At 32.9% G+C, this 18,000-nt stretch overlaps 6 protein-coding genes across 12 annotated transcripts in view; 2 read left to right on the top strand and 4 right to left on the bottom strand.

Moving 5' to 3' along the window:
- Positions 1-7,163, bottom strand: part of LOC132703495 (nascent polypeptide-associated complex subunit alpha, muscle-specific form-like) — a 122,286-nt gene extending 115,123 nt beyond the window's left edge. The window contains exons 1-4 of the mRNA XM_060672794.1: positions 6,768-7,163; positions 1,165-1,274; positions 343-551; positions 16-204 (exon numbers count right to left, since the gene is read on the bottom strand). Coding sequence (XP_060528777.1) covers positions 16-204; positions 343-551; positions 1,165-1,274; positions 6,768-6,937 — 678 coding nt within the window. The 5' untranslated portion in view covers positions 6,938-7,163. The remainder of the gene's footprint in view (positions 1-15; positions 205-342; positions 552-1,164; positions 1,275-6,767) is intronic.
- LOC132703965 (transportin-2-like) lies at positions 1,736-5,653 on the bottom strand. Its single transcript, XM_060673541.1, has 2 exons — positions 5,558-5,653; positions 1,736-5,454 (listed from the first exon to the last, which is right to left on the bottom strand). The coding sequence occupies exon 2, from the start codon at positions 5,433-5,435 to the stop codon at positions 2,751-2,753; it is 2,685 nt and encodes an 894-aa protein (XP_060529524.1). The 5' UTR covers positions 5,436-5,454; positions 5,558-5,653; the 3' UTR covers positions 1,736-2,750.
- Positions 5,757-11,708, top strand: LOC132703500 (fatty acid-binding protein-like). Of its 7 annotated transcripts, none has more exons than XM_060672805.1 (6): positions 5,757-5,835; positions 6,644-6,712; positions 10,603-10,678; positions 10,792-10,964; positions 11,403-11,507; positions 11,572-11,708. In XM_060672805.1, the coding sequence occupies exons 3-6, from the start codon at positions 10,609-10,611 to the stop codon at positions 11,626-11,628; spliced, it is 405 nt and encodes a 134-aa protein (XP_060528788.1). In that variant the 5' UTR covers positions 5,757-5,835; positions 6,644-6,712; positions 10,603-10,608; the 3' UTR covers positions 11,629-11,708. The 7 variants fall into 7 exon arrangements, with proteins under 7 accessions (XP_060528788.1, XP_060528794.1, XP_060528791.1 ...); XM_060672808.1 differs by lacking the exon at positions 5,757-5,835 and adding an exon at positions 6,472-6,550; XM_060672811.1 differs by lacking the exon at positions 6,644-6,712.
- LOC132703499 (intraflagellar transport protein 52 homolog) lies at positions 7,629-8,971 on the top strand. The gene has a single exon (XM_060672803.1). It carries the CDS (start codon positions 7,682-7,684, stop codon positions 8,945-8,947), a length of 1,266 nt encoding a protein of 421 aa, XP_060528786.1. The 5' UTR covers positions 7,629-7,681; the 3' UTR covers positions 8,948-8,971.
- Positions 8,980-9,677, bottom strand: LOC132703501 (UPF0545 protein C22orf39 homolog). Its single transcript, XM_060672812.1, has 3 exons — positions 9,538-9,677; positions 9,319-9,483; positions 8,980-9,260 (listed from the first exon to the last, which is right to left on the bottom strand). The coding sequence occupies exons 1-3, from the start codon at positions 9,586-9,588 to the stop codon at positions 9,030-9,032; spliced, it is 447 nt and encodes a 148-aa protein (XP_060528795.1). The 5' UTR covers positions 9,589-9,677; the 3' UTR covers positions 8,980-9,029.
- Positions 11,709-11,879: 171 nt separating the features above from the next.
- Positions 11,880-17,270, bottom strand: LOC132703497 (E3 ubiquitin-protein ligase RNF10). The gene is made up of 9 exons (XM_060672800.1): positions 16,892-17,270; positions 16,301-16,676; positions 16,120-16,210; positions 15,481-15,665; positions 14,942-15,417; positions 14,642-14,893; positions 13,082-13,386; positions 12,471-12,720; positions 11,880-12,023 (listed from the first exon to the last, which is right to left on the bottom strand). The coding sequence occupies exons 1-9, from the start codon at positions 16,962-16,964 to the stop codon at positions 11,935-11,937; spliced, it is 2,097 nt and encodes a 698-aa protein (XP_060528783.1). The 5' UTR covers positions 16,965-17,270; the 3' UTR covers positions 11,880-11,934.
- Positions 17,271-18,000: the final 730 nt, after the last annotated feature.

Below are 18,000 nucleotides of genomic sequence, written 5' to 3'. Positions count from 1 at the left end.
ATATACAGCACTTACTTCATCTTTACATTTCTCGAGAAGCAAAGCATCAGTCTTGCAAAAGGCGTCTAATAATGCCTGCGTAGGATTGCTTACAAAATATCTGTTTTCAGCTAGGAACTGATGTAAATGAGCGGAACTGTAAACTGCAGCATCTTGACCAGCATGGCCATCAAATATTGCATAGTAACTGGACGGAGTAGCATCCTGAAAGCATGTGTTATGGCACTATAGACCTTTCTAATATATCCTTTTTATCACACCAAGTTCTTCCGTGTTTCTGCGTTTGTATTACATGTACGATCTCTAAATTGCGAAAAAATTGTTCTCCAAAATTAAACATACCTGTAAGTGGAACATAGTGCTTAAATCATGTATAACTACATGTCTATCTTCCATTGTTCTTCTTCTGTTCCTAATGGAGCATATGCTTGTTGGAAAATAGTAACCAGAAGGAATAGGCAGTGAGCAGAGCATGCTGTTGTCGAGGTAACGAAGGCACACTTCGTTCGTTTTGGCCATCACAGATTGCATTAACTTCAGTGGTTCATAAGCTGCAAGATTTTTGGAAACTCTTTACAACTGTATGATAAAGTGACAATAAAATTCAACTCCTATTTGTAATAAGTAACCTCAAATAAAACAAAATGCAGGAATGACTTATTCTATTAAAGCATTCTTAATTTACTAAGGAAACTTCTACTATTAATCTATTCTGTTGAACCTTCGCTTTGGTTCAAAGGCGACATTTTCGTTTATATTGTTTTGTAACAAGTGTAAAAAGAAGATATATATATATATATATATATATATATATATATATATATATATATATATATATATATATATATATCCTATTTCACAAACACGTATTATGGCATTCAAATTTTATTTCAGTTAGTCATCCTATATTAGTTTTTTATACAACTAGGGAGTCAAATGTAATTTCACTCATGAGACTCGCCTCGTCAAACATCAGTCGAAATTAATTCTAATGACGAAAGAAAACTCAGAACAAATTAATGTGGGTTGCTATTATCGCCACAAAAACAAATATTTGAATTGATGAGGTTCTCCTGCGAGAGCACATGTCGTTCTGACCGAAAAGCTACTCCAATAATGAACGTAATAAAATCAGAAACACTAACACCAAATTGGTATACCTACCATTTTTCTCTTTGTTAAATCCATGAGCCAAAGGATCCTTCTTGCACGCCTTTCTTACTTCATCTATCACAATCTTAATAATGGGTGCATACAAGTATGGAGGACAATTCCTTAAAAATTAAGAAAGTATGATTGTGAGTATTATTTTCAATGGTGATGTTTTTATTTATTTTAATATTATTTCCGTTCATATAAAAACCTTTAAAATTTTATAACAAACTGATAAAGGCTGCGTACGTAGTAGTTTTTTGAATTTGAATTGAGTACAATCTTCTTGAAAAGACCGAGTAAGTTTTCATTACGTTAATTCAATCACAAGACCGTGAAAATGAAATTGTAATTCAGATTTTTTAAAAGTAATTGAAAGTCGATGAAACTTTAGTTACAGTTTGGTAGTGTTTTCTTTATTCAAAAAATTATCTTAGAAACCTGAATGTTCTTGCAGACAATTTTTTTTCTAGATATCAATGCCGTACGAGAACTACACACACGTTAAAGGAAAATAAAAGACTATAATAAGTAATTAAAAATATCGTTTATTAAAAACTAATGAAAAAAAAACAGCATTTTTATCAGGAATGTTAAATTGACATAAGATTTATAAGCTGGATATAAAACAACAACGAAAATATAAAACAAACAAAATTTGGCACAAAAACAAATATGATTAAGTACTGAGTTTTCGAAAATCGACACCATTATTGCTAACGAAGAAACGGTTAATTTGCGTATCACATTAAAACAACGGTATACAATGTAAGTAATACAATACAGTCACAAATCTTGAAAAATGCATGCAACAATCGCCATGCTTTTACCAGCATTGGGTTATAAATCACTTAACACGCTCACATTGTAGTTTTAGACAGGATATGCCATTATGAAGTTTAATTATTCAAATTACAAAATAATAAAGAATCTCAACACATAATTGACACCCATTTAACAATATATCTGTGGTATTTAAGACGAGGAAGAAAAAAGTTAAAGAATTATCACAAACCCTATAATGACTAGGGCTGTGTATAATTTTTATAAAATGCTTTTGAAACTAGTTGCTTTTTAAAAAAAGATTAATTTCTCCCATTTGGCACAAAATTGAATATAAACTCACTTTGACATTTCCTGTAATTACAACATAATATTGCAACATTATAAGAAACAATGTAATATAAGAAACATTGCGACCTTAAGAAACATTTTAAAGAAATAAATTTCTCATTCTTTAGAATAATGATATAAAAATAAAAATCGCTTTTTTGATAATTTACTCAGTTATAAAACGTTAACTACTTATCACAATGCTTCATTTATTTTTCTCTGGGATATCTGGGCTTTCACGGCTAAAACAAAAACCTCCTCTGGACATAATGAAAAAACTTTTCTGCTGCTGACGGTGAAAAAGTTTTAGAAATCAATATTTAAATACTGTTTGTCTCAACAGAAAATTACCTAATCAGTTTTGCAAAATTAAATCCCACCCATGCGGTATAATTAGGAAATAATAGAACGCGAACAAACTTAAGGCAGGTGCACTCAAGCTTTCCCACCCAATTTCAATTATCCCCAAAAAAGATTTTACCAAATCACACCCCGTAGATGTCAAATAGTCTACTCTTCAAGGCCTCGGGAAACTGACTATAGAACTGAAGCCAATTTTCTTCACCACACTGCTGTTTAAATGAAATTAAAACGTTTCTAATCGTGTCCTTTAAATCTGGTCTAATATTAAACCAAGATGCTGACGCGTCACAGAAAAATATGAAATAATTTTTGTTAAATTCCGGATGACGAAAGATTATCTGACACAGACCACGAAAGGCCCAATCTTTCTCATCAGAGTCACGTACATTTCGAATCAACATGCAACAGTTTTTAACAATAGCGTCTAATTCAGGTACATCTATATCTGGACAAACGAAAAATATAATGCAAAGAGAAATTGCAACTGTTTGGTGCATAGTCCGAGCAACCGCTGGATTACGAAGTATTTGAACAAACCTACTCAAAATTTCTGGCAAGTATGGTTGAATATCAATGCCCATAACTAAACACAATTTTCCGACAACCCATGCTGCATTATTACATACACCATCGCTGTGTTCGTCCAAGTTTTTAATAATTAATGGTAAATATTCATTAATATTGGAAGATAAAAATGGGTAACAAAGAGAAAGTAATTCCCCATACAAGGCTATAGCAGTTTGCCTGATTAAATTAGAGCCATCTTGCATAGTTGTGTAAAGTAAAGGAACTAGGTTACTATTTGTTGCAAATTTGACAAAATGAGATTTAAGTCCTAATGCCATGCTGTACAAAACATCATGGGCTACACTCATGGGTTCCTTATCGGGCGGATCATATTCATTCGGATGTTCCTGGTAATTTATACAAGAAATTAGAGTATCATGAATCAGCTGCAAACAATGAAAAAAAACTGTTTCTGCGTATGGTAAGAAGGACTCTTCTAAAGCTGGGATCACATTAGCTAGACATTCTAAGACAGCAATAAAATGGTCATCATAAGAACTATCTATTTCCGTGAACTTCATCATTAGAGGGGGCAAGAGCTTAGCAACATAACCTTGTTTGCTCAAATTATTGCCCACTGATTGAGCTAATGCCCCAATTGCATCATACAGTAAATACAAACTGCGGCAATGAAATTTTTCAAATCCCAAACAAAATCCATCCAAAATGAAATCTATATAGGGGACTAATTTTAATTGAGCTTCTTCCTGAAAAATGCAAAAAGCTGAGATTGCAGCTCTTTGCACACTCTTATTATCATCAATAAAATGCTTTAACAGAACTGTCATAACGGGTATAAAGTAAGTATGAGGAGCATCAGGGTGAACATTAATTATCCATGTAACATACCGACTCAATGTCCAACAAGTTATAACTCTAACCACAGAATTTTCGTCATTCATTGACTGCAGAAGAAAATTTAACAATTCAGGCAGATGTGCTTTCAGACCAGTCAAGCATCCCTCAGCTATTGCTCCAAGTGCTAAAATTGCTGATTCTTTAACCAAATAGTCAGAATGCATTAGCATTTCATTTATAAATGGAACTAATATTGGCAACAATTCATCACCAAACCTTAAGGCCAATGAGTCCAGCGATGCAGCACTACACTTCCTTAAAGTCCAACCCATATAAAAGTCATCAAAATCGTCCCCTTGTCCTTCAGTGTCATCATCTCCATCGCTGTAATAATCATCCTCTTGGCTAATTCTGTCTTTTACGTGGAATGGAGAAATATCTTGGGGCAAATCTTTATTATTTGCATCTGAACCCAAGCGATCTTTGATAAGATTTAATTCAACCGTTGAGTAATGCATATTTTTTAGCAAAATGGGCAGCAATTTGTTGATATGAGGTGAAATAATTTCCTTGCAAGTGGTCAATTTTGTTGTTGCTAACCAAAATTCACATGCTTGCAGTGCCACATCATGATCTTCATGTTGGCATTTATCCATTAAATACAAAATGACATTGTGCAAATGAGGCAATAGAGATCCCTCCTGCTTATCCACATAAATGACAAAAGTGTGGCACACATATTTTTGAAGTTCAATGTCATCTGTGTTAGCTAACTTCATGACATGTTTCAAATACAATCCTAGGTCAAGAGACTGTGTCATTAGTGGGAAAAAGTCCTGTAGAAACTGATTTGTCAATCTCACTATATCTAAATGCATCGGACAGTCTTCTTTTGAAAGATATTCAATGAATTTGGGAAACACTTCTTTAGTTACCTTATAAATTTCTTCCTGAGATTTTTGATTATTAATTAAGTCCTCGCAAATTTTAAAAAGAGTTGTCAACGCAACTTCACTAAATTCATTTTGAGCAATAAAGTTTTTCAGTAAAATGGGTATCAATTCAGGCCACGATTTCAAATGATCTCGTGCTATAACAACAATGACATTGGAAATGCTAATTCTGACTTCACGAGATGAATCATTTAACAGATGCAAACACTCTTGCTTAAGTTTGGATACACTTTCTAAACTTAGATTTCCATATGTGGTTGCCAAATTATTCTTCAGTAAAATTCCACTAAGAGATCTAATATCTTCGGAAAAGCTGGGGTTTCCAAGTATAAATAACAGATAGTATGTGAAGTCTGATAAATTTTGAATAATATTGATTTTCTCTTGCACATTTTTCTGAACTTCGCTGTCTGGTATTAAAGCTTCTTGTAACACATCCTTTACTGACAATAAAATATTTTCTTGAGGCCTCCATTCGTTACAATTCATTATATGTATGTCCCTAGATCTGAAAAATGAGAAAACAAAGTTAGGTTAAGTCACCAAAATCCGTTAAACGAATTCATTTCACAGGCACAACTAATTGAAAAGTTAAATAATCTTGTACTTACCTACTATCTGATATTAGACTTATTTAAAGCACAAAAGTTTTTCCAAGATATTGACAGTGCTTTTAATAACTTCAAATACACAAACCCTGCCAAATCACATGCGCAAGACCAGAACAAATCAACAAATCAAAATACAATGAACCACAGATTAAATTAACCAATGAAAGCATATTTTGCACAGAGATGGATTCAGTAGTATAAAATGTTGAAGTAATACATTTTTCCCATTCTCGTTATGAGTTCTCAGCCCAAAATAAAATATCTAATGGAATGAAAAAGTAAGTAAGTAAGTTTAAATGTTTCTTAGACTATTAACAATTTATAAAATAAAGAAATTATGATCATCCAATAATACAGCATTATCCTGCAAAAAAATGAAACTTCTAAAATTTGACAGGGGCTCTAGCAATACTTATCCCGTTCGCTAACAAAAACGGTAGTTTCTTTTCAGATAATACAAAAAATCGACAGATAGATATTCTCGTCTGCAATGTTTTTGGAGAAGTGCAAAATCTTGTAGGTTTCGTTTTTATCAAATTATCATAATGGAATTTTTTTTTTAATTCGACATCAAGTATGGAAGAAAATCTATTATTTGCTATAAAAGGAAAAATGGACATTTATCTTAAAATTAGGTTGGCTAAATATAAAATGACAGTGTGGGTGAATTTCTTCTTTCCAAGCAATTGTATCGACTTATTAAAAATGGTATCGCCGCCCAGATAGCGGCAATAACAATTAAGAGGTTATTTACCTTTACATTACATAATACCGCTAAAAGAAATGAAACGCCATATAACCTACAAATAAGGTGTAGCAACCAGAGTTGCATCACTAAATTAACATTTAAATAATATCTTTATTCATCTAAATGAAAATGTTAATTTGGGAGGCTTTTCGTATAGCAAAAACGTAGTTGATTTTTCATAGTAAAATCTTCTAGAACATTATTGCAGTAAAACGGATATTATAACTCATTTTAAATCAAATAAGGTAAAACGTTTAAAAAAATTATCTCATTTGTTTACAAGTTAAACTGGCGCAGTCGCACATTCATATTATTGACTGAAGTTGTTTTTTTGTTAGTCCACCCAGTTTCGCGACATTCTACAGCGAAGTAAACAACAAACCGCAACGTGAAAAGTTACTTAAAAGGTAAAAAATATTAAGCAAGTTGAAATTGTAAATCCACGCCGCTATAAATACTTACTTTTGTGAAAGATATTGTGTCGTCCAGTCAATTACGGCGCCGACAACCTCAACATTAACCAATTTATAACTGGCTAGTTTTACAGGTAGTTGATCACATGGATCGACAGTCTGAGCAAAATATTCGAAAAATTCTCGGTAATTTGTCAAATAATCGTCCTTATTGGCCATTTTCCACTTTACTTATCACAGATTGTTATAAACACAAATACACAAATTGCACAATCAATGTTTACAAAAGTTGAGACGCATAAATATAATCCGCGTTTTGTACTTTTGACTGCGTTATCATGCAGGTCCTGATTTAATTAGGAATACTGGGAATCATTTAAAGTATAATAATAGTAGTAATAAATAACAACTGTAAAAATCGCCACAAACTATGAAATGCATTTAACTATGCATTACTGAATTTAACCCTACCTAAATGAAAATTTGCGGCGTTGCAGTAAGTCTTGCAATGCTACCAACCTAAGGCAACTCATTGAAATATCCATTCTACTTCTTTTTTCCATGCAAATTTAGTTCTGGCAGCGCAAATACAAATTTTTTGGTCGTGGACGTAGAATTACGCGTTATATTCTTTTTTTGGTTCGTTTAATTATGAAAAATTATTAAGATAATGCCTAAATCGTGATTTAAAACACGCTAGGCAGCCGCAGAGGCGCAGCACATTTTCCTATATTGTCTTTTATTTTTTATGTCGAATATCATTTAATTCAAAAAATAACGCGTTTTAAAAAAAGAAACTGAACTCAGAACTCTTTAGATCCCCAGAACAGAATTTGTTTTGATAGGATTGTGTATGGGAATACTAAAAATATATATATTTTCATGGTGTGCACAGAACAGGAAAATACGTAGTTTTTTCCTCGCCCGTTGCTAGGAGACCAATTGTAATAAAAATAGAAGGCAATGGCACCGATAGCAGACGAAAATTATGAACCAGATACAAAAATAATAATATTTAATGCTTCAAAGCAAGAACTATTTCAATTTAATGAGAACTACAAAAGCTTCCATAGGAAATTGAAGTCTGCAGCAAAAGTGGTTATTAACAGGGATGAGATCAACTCGGAGTTGTTAAAAACTTGTTCATTATTTATTCTGCCAGGATCTCAAATAATTTTTGAAGACTCGGAAATAAAGGCCTTAATAAATTACTTAGAGACTGGGGGAAGAATGCTTATATGTTTGCAAGAGGCTAATGCTGATGATCCTTGCAATATAAATGTATTATTAGAACATTTTGGGATAACTCCAAATATAGACAGCCTGATTCGAACACATTATTACAAATATTTTCATCCAAAGGAATGTTTCATAGGAGATGCTCATATAATTTCTGCAATCAATAGAGATAAATTGGAAATAAAGCTTGTATATCCTTTCGGTTGCACAATGAATGTAATGAAGCCTAGTGTTATTTTATTTTCAAGCGGATTTGCATCATTTCCTGTAGATTGCCCCCTGGGGGCAGTATATTATAATGAAAAAACTGGAGGAAGATTGATAGCTGTTGGTTCCGGGCATATGTTTTCTGATAAATATCTTGACCAAGAAAATAACAACAAATTTGGAGAAATAATTATTGATTTTTTAAAAGATTCCAACAAAGTAATTTTTTTACCAAATGATCAAGACGATATTGATATATCCGACCGAAATATTGTCCCAGACACTGCAGAATTAGCTGAGAAACCCAAGGTTTGCCTCACAGATGTCACTGGCAGTACATCATACATGGATTACATGAAATTATTTGATCATAAAGTTTATTCAATGAATACCAATCTGGTTCTTGAAACATTAAAATTGTATGAAGAGTTAGGGGTGAAACATGTTCAATTGAAGATCATTACTCCAAAATTTGAAGCTCCATTTCCTGCACTTCAGCCTGCTGTTTTCCCACCTTCATTCCGAGAATTACCACCACCAATGTTGGAATTATTTGATTTAGATGAAGCTTTTAGCTCCATATATTCAAAGTTAGCGCAATTTACGAATAAATATATGTTGTCCCCAAATATTGATCAAAATGATGAAAACCTTTTGGAAATGTACATATCTACTTGTGCCAGAATTATGAACAGCTATAGTGCAAATGGTGTGAAAGACATTCTGTTCATTATGGGTAAGGAAATTGCTGATTTTAAGAGTGTTGATAATTTCAATATCTGAGAATGTTAAGAATGTTAAAAAAAACTTGGGTTTTAAAAAAATCTGGCATTTTTATTAACTAAAAACCTATTGGATCACCAGCTCATAAAATTGTACATGATCCTGTATTTAGATCCATGGAAGGTGGCAATTCACCTTTAATTTCTTTTGATTTTACATTAAGATATGAATTTTCATATTCTTTCTGCAAATATTCAGGCAGAGGGCAATTCCAATTTTCTGGCGGTTCTTTCCTTCTTTTCCATATATTGTTCCTTACATGATTTAGAAGTCTATCTTTTCTTTTCTCTTTCTCTGATTCGATAAGTTCTTTCTACAATATAATATTACAAATTTTCTGGCTGTCCTAGCATCATTAAAATCCTACTGACCCCAGCATTGACGTCTTTCTTTTCAGTCCATTTGTAGCAATTAATTGAATCTCGTTTCCATTGTGAACAGTTTATCATGTGGCCAAAAATAAAATACTGATGAAATCTGGCTTTGATAGAAGTGCAGTCACTATATTCTTCATCATAAACTTGACAATTTCGAATCTACAATCAAGGGTAAGGAAAATTTGAGTATTTTGTTCCTATAATTGTGCGTACCAACCACTCATCTTCAATGCATTCCGCCGGCCGATTATTTTCGGACGACATTGCTTATGTTTCAAGTTTGACTAATTATTAAGTATAATAGAATTCAATAAAACTTCAACTTATATTTAGGTTATGTAATCATTACTAAAGTTAGCCTCAATCCGGAGTCTGTCACATCATGCAAAGTTTATTTTTGGTTCCATACGATTTAAATTTGCTAAAAATTTCACAAATAATTTTCTTTTTAATTAATCTATCTTTAAAAAACATACTGATATGTTTATTAATTTAACGGCTATGTACCAAAGGATAAAAAGGTAACCATCAAATGTAAAATCACAAAAATAGTCAGTCAATGTTTTTGTTATGAGAATATTTAACCATTTATCTTCGCCCGACAAAGTTCAGGACAATATAGTATGTAATTGTTGCCAAGGCATAGGGAAGTTATCATAACACCGAAATTTAGTTTTCTAGATACAATTTTCTACCAGTAAAACTGGAGCGCTACAGTTTGATTCGTACGCTACCACACTTTTTGGAGAAATATTTCTTTGTAGTCTACGCAGTCATCTCTATATAGCCACCTAACAGCTAATTAATAATACTATACAGGGTAACTTAACATTCTCATAAAAAATGTATTTCATTTTTTTTAAATCATAGCTCGCTGTCTTTGATCCTACTTACAATTATATTAGTTGAAATTAGTACAAATCTCAATCTCAACTTTTATTGCCATTTGAACTTAAAAACAATGCACATATTTTAATTTTATATATGTATTATATAGATGTTGCTAAATATACTTAGCAAGAGATGAATTTGTTGCAATAGTTTTAGAGTTTTCAACTTAACTTAAACTTAAGTATTTGTTTGTTTTGTAAGTTAATCATTTCCTTAAGTTTTAGAATGTTAAAATATATTTTTTTAAGATGAAAAATATCTGACTCAGCGCAAACAATTAAAATGCTTATCATTTTTTTGCCTAGATATTAGATAACATCAATTTTTTTTATCAGCCACGGTGTTCAGATAATTGGAAAATCTACATTTAATTCATTTTTCTTTCAGAAAAACATGGCTCAAATGGTTGGAAAGTACATTCACGAAAAAAGCGAAAATTTGGACGAATACTTCAAAGCCATAGGTGCGCGATTAAAAAACAGCTTTCAGATTATCATTATTTTCCGCAACGTCGTTCTTTTTTGGATTAGTTTAGATAATTTCATGTAAACGTAGCAATTAATAACGTTCTTGTAGGAGTACCATATATACCCAGGAAAATGATGATCGCTTCAAATCCAACTGTGGAAGTGACTACTTCGGAAGATGGCCAGTGGTCAATAACAATTACTACCCTTTTTAGGACAGTATCTTACAAATTTAATCTTGGGGAGGAATATGAAGAGCACATGCCTGGTGCTACAATAAAGGTACTATTTTCCTAAGCCAGAAACTATATGCAGGTGGTAAACTTCTTGAATTTAAAATATGGTTAGCCAATTGGTTAAGCCTGAATAAATTACTTTTACCAAGCGCAACCTCACTTTTTTGTTTAAAATTTTGGAGGTATTTTCCTTTGAATTTAGATCTTTTACTTTATTTGTTAAAAGACCATTTGAGAAATTAACTGAAACTGAAATTACCCTGAATATTTTGACCCGATTCGCATGGATAGTAACATGTTTATTTATTTCTTATCTCTAAAATCAAAAAATTAGAAACTATCAGGGCCATATTTTAAAAAACAACTTTACAATTTAATCGATTTTATTTGTAAACAAAGACTCAACTTTACAGATAGGCACTGAAAACTGCTTATGTAAGTTTCCGGGGATTTTAGATTTACCACAGTTCTGCTTTTTTTCCAGAGCATTACAACAATCGAAGGGGACAAATTAATTACTCAATGTATTAGTCCAGACAATACTCACACCACACGGGTGTATTCATTTTCGGAAGATGGTTTAATAATAGTAAGTTTATTCACCTTTTTAAAATACATTCACAAAGTTTTGAACTCTCTTCTCTTATGTTTAGAGCTATAAACATGAAGAATCAGGAAAGGAGGCTATTCGTCACTTTAAAAGGGTATAATACTTGACAGAAAAATATAAAATTTCTAACAATGCAATTATTACTTTTCCTTTCTAACTTTACAAAATGTTTACAATAAGATTATTGCCCTGGTTGAGCCCATAACCCAAACAAAAACTATATCCAAAATTTTAATTATTTATTTATTTGTTTTCCTGACTAATTAACAAAATCATTTTAAAAAAATGAAAACTCTATTCATGAAACAATTAACCGAATATTTTCATTATTGATATTTTAAATAAAGTGTATCCTGGACCTAAACATAAAATTGACAATGAACAAACCAGTGATTAATAAATAAAATTAGTTTCCCTTGCAAGCCATATTAGTCGCAAACAATACCTTCTGTTTTGTTTTCTTCTTTTTTTTCTTTCCTGCTTCCACCAGAGTTCCTAAAGCGATATAAACAAATTAAAAATATAAAAATAAAAAATAATTAAAAAAAATATTCTATTCTAAACTAAGCACCTCCTGACAGGGTTCGTTGCAAAAAATTGTTTTACATATCGCAAAATAAAAAAGAAAAACATATAAAATGTGTGGACAATAATTAATAATAAACACACCAAGAACTTTTTTTTTTTAATAAGGTATTAAGTTAAGAATTAAGTTAAAGTAGGCCGAGTTTGAGTATAACAAAAGTGATGTAGCTTGAAGCAGATATGGAATTCTACTGAAGTAACCCACCAATTTTAATTTGTCTAAAGATTACAAATTCACTCAGCACCCTTATTCTAAAAATACAGTTACTACTGTTAGATTGGACATATAAACAAAAGCTATTTAAACATGTACCCAAATTCCCAAAACTTAGCATTCAGTTAAACGCGGCCACTTACCAACTTCGACATTGTTTGTTTCATTCTTCGCTAGTGCTTGAGCTAGAGCATCACCAAAACTACTATGGTAGCTAGGAACCGGCTCATAATCATCTGGCTCGGGATCGCTATCTGGTCTGGCATGTGTTTTTGTTGGGATGGTCATTTTCAAACCCGTCACAGGTATAAGTTTTAAGGGTGGAGCTTGAAGGAGCGGTAGTTTTGAAGTATGCCAGACAGGCAACTCCTTTTTTTTATCAGATGCAAGCATCTAAACATGGACATCAAAATGTGGATCAGCAGAAAAAATGATATAACTTTCGATTTTGGGATGATTTTCTTGTACAAGAGCAAAAATATCAAAAAATGACTAAATAACTTGCTAAACTCAAAACTAAAACCCTTTACCTAATACATTTTCAAAAATAGTGATATATTTTTAAAATAATCCTTTGCGATTTTTATCCATATCAGGATGTAGTAGAGGGGACTGACCTTGATGTCCATAGCCATGGAAACAAGGTTAATTATCCTCACAGTGATCTGGCACAGGACTCAAAATGAATATGTTAAATCCATAGACATTTGAAGATTACTCTGTGCACCAAGAAATGACTACAAAATTGACTTACAGTTGCAAATGACGGGCCTGCAGTACAACTGTCCAGTGAAAAACCTGAAGGAGATGAAAAATCTGGCGACGAACTTCTGTCGCTAATAGTCTCGGATTGAGATCTTGTCCTGTGTTCTGAACCGACTTCTGGAAATTGAACATGGACTTCACTTACGCCAGGGAACTGATCGTGGGATTCTAGGTGTAAATTCGGAGCAGTGAACTTTCCAATTTTGCGATTCTCTTCTGCCTCTATTCTCTTCTCCCGCCGCTTTTCTTCTTTCACCCTGCGCTGTCGCCTTCTCCTTCTATTCTCAAGTTGTTCTGTAAAGGAATTACTTCGTTTAGAAGATTACTCCGCATACCTGCTTTTCTTCAGATTTTGAGGTTTTGAGTGCCTTAGGCATTAGTGCTGGAAGCAGTGTTATTTATAATATATGTCAGACCTTGCTGAGCACATGACGTGCAACATTAGTATATATGCTGGCCATACTAAGGTTTTTGGCAACCCAACTTTACAGCATGGGGCCCTAGTTGAAGATTTAGCTAAACTAGAAAGATGGACAAGGGACTAAAGTTTCATCAGACCAGTCCTGGAACATGCTGTAGTGGTGTGGTCTCCATGCTTCCAAAAGGACGTAAATCTTGTGGAACGGGTCAGAGGCGAGCAACAAAAAACCCACCATCTTTAAGGATTGATTAAAATGTCTTCTTTGAACCACCTTAGAAGAAAGAAGAAGGAGGGGGGGGGGCTTAATTGAATGCTACAAAGTCATGCATGGCCATTACTCATGTGATATTGACTTTTTTCATCGAAATAATAACCTAAAATTCACTAAAATTGTGTACTGAAATCTGTCACAGACTTTCACGCCAAAAATTTATAACAAACCATATTGTAAATGAGTGGAACAGTTTATCAGATGATGTTGTGACTGCACCTACTCTGAATAGCTTTAAGAATAGATAATTTTGTAAATATACAGTCAACACATTGTCAATATTCTTCTGTATATAGTGCAGATCCATATACTAGTGCAGTTTTACCGGATTTGCCACCTACTGCCTCATAGTATAATAATAAAAATATTAACATATCATTCATAATATGAGAATCAATCATAAATTTTTAGGAAGTTTAAAATCTATTGGTTTTGCAAGATCCCATTCCCCTTGAAAATACTTAATGAAAACAATCCTGTGTTATTAGGGAGGAAGAATTCTGGAAGTCACATCTTTTATTTTACAATAAGTGGGTATTACACTGTTACCTATCCAAATAAACTCATATTATATCATATCGGTTATAGTTTCCAGTCTTTAGGCATAAAATACATTGGTAACTACTAAATGTTTATATTTTTAACTGTAAATTTTTGCAAATACTTGCAGGACACAAACTGGCATTGAATGAATAATTACAACAATTTGACTTTTGATTAAACTTTCTGTAAATGCTATAGCACTTCTGTGTTTAAATGCGTTTGCTTAATTAACTTCGTTTTAATAAAAAAATACTGATCCGTATAAATATAGATTCTTGAAAGTCATTTTGGGACCATATTACTAAGGAACTTACCGGAAAAATATTTAAGAGTGTCCTCTGTAACAATTGTTTCAGTTAACTGAATTTCAGCAATTTCAAATTGACATGTCACTGGCAAATGTTGCAGATATCTCAGCTTCTTCCTAAGTTCTTCAGTCATTGATCCTCCTTCCTTCTCTAGGATCCTCCCAGATAACATTGTAGGTCCATATTCTAAAGAGCCATAAGTATGTTCAATCATTTTAGCATTTATGGCATGAAGATATATGTGTTGGCCATCAGATGCTAAAATCATTGTGATTAGGACAATTAAAAATAGAAATTCGCAAATACCTTGATAAAAATAATGGAATTTTTGGGCAGATGTGCTATCTTCCCCAGACTCTGCACCAGATTCAGCATTGACAGCTTCATCTTCGAGACTTCCTTGATCACCCTGAAGAGTTAAATCAACCAAATTCTGCACTGAGTTGTCGCAAGTTTGTTGAACAATGTTATCACGTCTCAATTTTAGTAAAGTCACAGCTTGTTCAATGAAACACTTTTCAGGGCAGTTCTCGTCCTCTGCCATTTGAACTTCTAGTTCAATAGATTCGCGATCAATTATGGAAAGGATATTTGCTTTACTTGCGAGAATAAGTTTGGAATAAAAATTATGACTATTTTCATCAGACATTCTGAACAGCTCATCTTCAGACAGTACGTTCACTTCGGCAGGGTAGGCTGTGAGGCTTCCACGAGGTCTCTTCATTAACTTAAATTTTATTGTTTCATTAACTTTAAAAGTTTTAAAAGGAATCGCAACTACACTGAAAATTGAGAAAAAACAAGTTATTGCTATATTCACCACTGTATAAAAATAACATATATACCTTCTAAGATCACTTTTTTTAACAGAGTCAAAACAAATAGGGCACTTTCTCCAATCTTTATCCGAAAGAGCCAAATAATGAAGAATACAAGACCAGCAATAAATATGACCGCACTTGGTCATTTTTGCAGCAACAGGTGGATACAAACATATGGGGCATGATGGATTTTCAGACACTTGCAAATTCTATAAATAAATTACATACCCTCAGGGAGTAACCTCACTTTATATCTTTTTAAATTTGTCACGTTTGTACAAAAATAACCAGATGTTTACCATAAAATAAATCAATTTTTGGAGTCATTTTAGGGCAAAAGTCAAATTTAAATAATAATTAAAATTTGGAATATCTAACTGGAATTAAAATTTTTAGTTCTCCAATATGCAAAGCCTTTAATTACATGAAAAGTCAGTATCTGATTTAACATACATTCACGCAACATCAAATATGACGGGAACTACAGGTAAATCAGTTTGCTATACCAAAGCTTCAATTTCACACAGCTGATGTATACAGTCAGTATGTACTCAACACTTTGGATAATACTACTTACTCTTTTTGTTAAAAATATTTTTTTAAGCAAAAGTTGGTATGAAGTTTGTGAATTTTAATTGTAACATTAATTAAAATTGCACTCACCACTTGCTCAACCAAATCCCAACTGACCAATGAATCTGGATTACTCATGTACTTCTTATAATCACCCAGTTCATTTACAATAAACTGGCAACTATAATAAAAATATCATTTAAGCTACTCAATACAACTACATCATAAAAATAAATAAGTTCAACCATTAAGGCATACAGCATGTTCTTACTTTGCTTGCAAAAAGTGTTCCTTGTTGTATTTATGTTTCCGAGTCACAAGCAAACTTCCTGACTTGCCAAAACCTTTATAACCATGGTAACTGTCCCGAGGCGCATAAGAAAAATTCAATAAGTGATTGAGACTTTGCTTTTTGCTGCCCGGTACAAAAACTGAGCCCAATTCTGGTTCTATTTCATCTAGCCTGGTCGTCTCATCTCGAGGTGTCGAATTTGCGTAATAGAAACCTCGAGGTTTCGGACGCTTGTCAATGGTTTTGACGCGTTGCGGTTGAGGTTTGCGGGAAGGTTCATTTTTTGCTGAAAATCCTGGGCCATTTGGTTCACGACGTCTAGTACCCCTTGGCCATTGTTTGCTACTGGTAACATCTAACAAACCAATAATACTAAATAATCATTATCAAATATTAGACAGACTTTTGTAAATTTTGGTTATTTAGGCGTTGCGCATTACAATTTCAATTAACGTCGTTCAATTTAATAGAATTTAATGTTAACAATATTGAAGTGATCAAAATGCGCCATGCAGATTACACATGACCTTGGCAATTGCGCAACAAATAATTTGCCAGAATTTTACAAACCTTGGATTTTCCTCAAGTCAGTTGCTGACCCCCTCGAAGAATTTGAAAAATTGCGATTCCCTTTCTTCTCCATCTCTCCTTCCTCCAGCCTTAACAACTAAGATATTTTGGGAGTTTGACGCTCCTCCAAAGGGAGTATCAATGTAAGATTTCAGAACAGACATTTTAAAAAGCCATGTTTACAAATTCCTAATATAAAAAAACAAATCTGCGGTCAATTGTCGATTTAAAATGAGAGCAAAAAAGATGCTGTGAAGATCTACAGAAATTTTCGGGAGCAGGAAACTCCCCGGTCGTCGAAACCGACGATAAATTGCCGGAAAACACTAGCACGAAACGCCGCGGTAATGGCGACGGAAATAAAAAAAAAGCTGCTTCCCCAGGAGTGGGGCGACAGGTTGACATGTAATTTAATACCAACTGAGAGACGACGAATGCCTCTGAAAAATCTAAAGAAATATTAATCGGAGATTACAAAAAACAATTCTCTAGTTACTTATTAAACATATTGCAAGTTTCAAAACATTTCTTCAAAGAAACTTCCGCATTCTGTGGAACAATATAGCTATTAGATAATACAGTGATTTGTTTCCGTAGAAGGTAATGATTTTCCACCTATGCCTTTACCTTTACTTTGCGGCATTTTCTTTCCGAACGATTTTTCAGAAAATTTAATGAGATCTAGGCATATTTTTACAAAATACTGCCGTAAAAATGCTGCATCCAAACTTATTGAAGATGTCAATGGTCATGTTGGTTGCAAAATAACGCAAGTCTCGCACAAGTGCATGTTGACTGGAGCTTCTCAATTTTTTTACACAATTGTTCATGGGTTGCTGTATTATCAGCATATGCAGGCCCTTAAAATGTCTAGTAGCCATATGTGTGGAAAATATGTACCTGCAGGTTTTAAAAGGTACAACGTTTTGGCAATCATGACATTATATATATATATAACCATATAACCACTAGAAATATAAAGAGGCCTTGCCTAATAAAACAGGAACTTACGAAGCGACTATGAAAAATTTTTGAGAAAGTCTATTCAAGATTCAAGTCTGTGGATATCACTATTTAGAATGAAAATGTGAATGCCACACTTGAAAGTT

The sequence above is a fragment of the Cylas formicarius genome, unplaced genomic scaffold, assembly GCF_029955315.1.
Source record: "Cylas formicarius isolate icCylForm1 unplaced genomic scaffold, icCylForm1.1 PGA_scaffold_6__28_contigs__length_40554024, whole genome shotgun sequence".
NCBI classification, from domain to species: domain Eukaryota; kingdom Metazoa; phylum Arthropoda; class Insecta; order Coleoptera; family Brentidae; genus Cylas; species Cylas formicarius.
The sequence above is the reverse complement of the archived record's forward strand: the minus strand, read 5'-3'. Positions and strand labels throughout refer to the sequence as shown.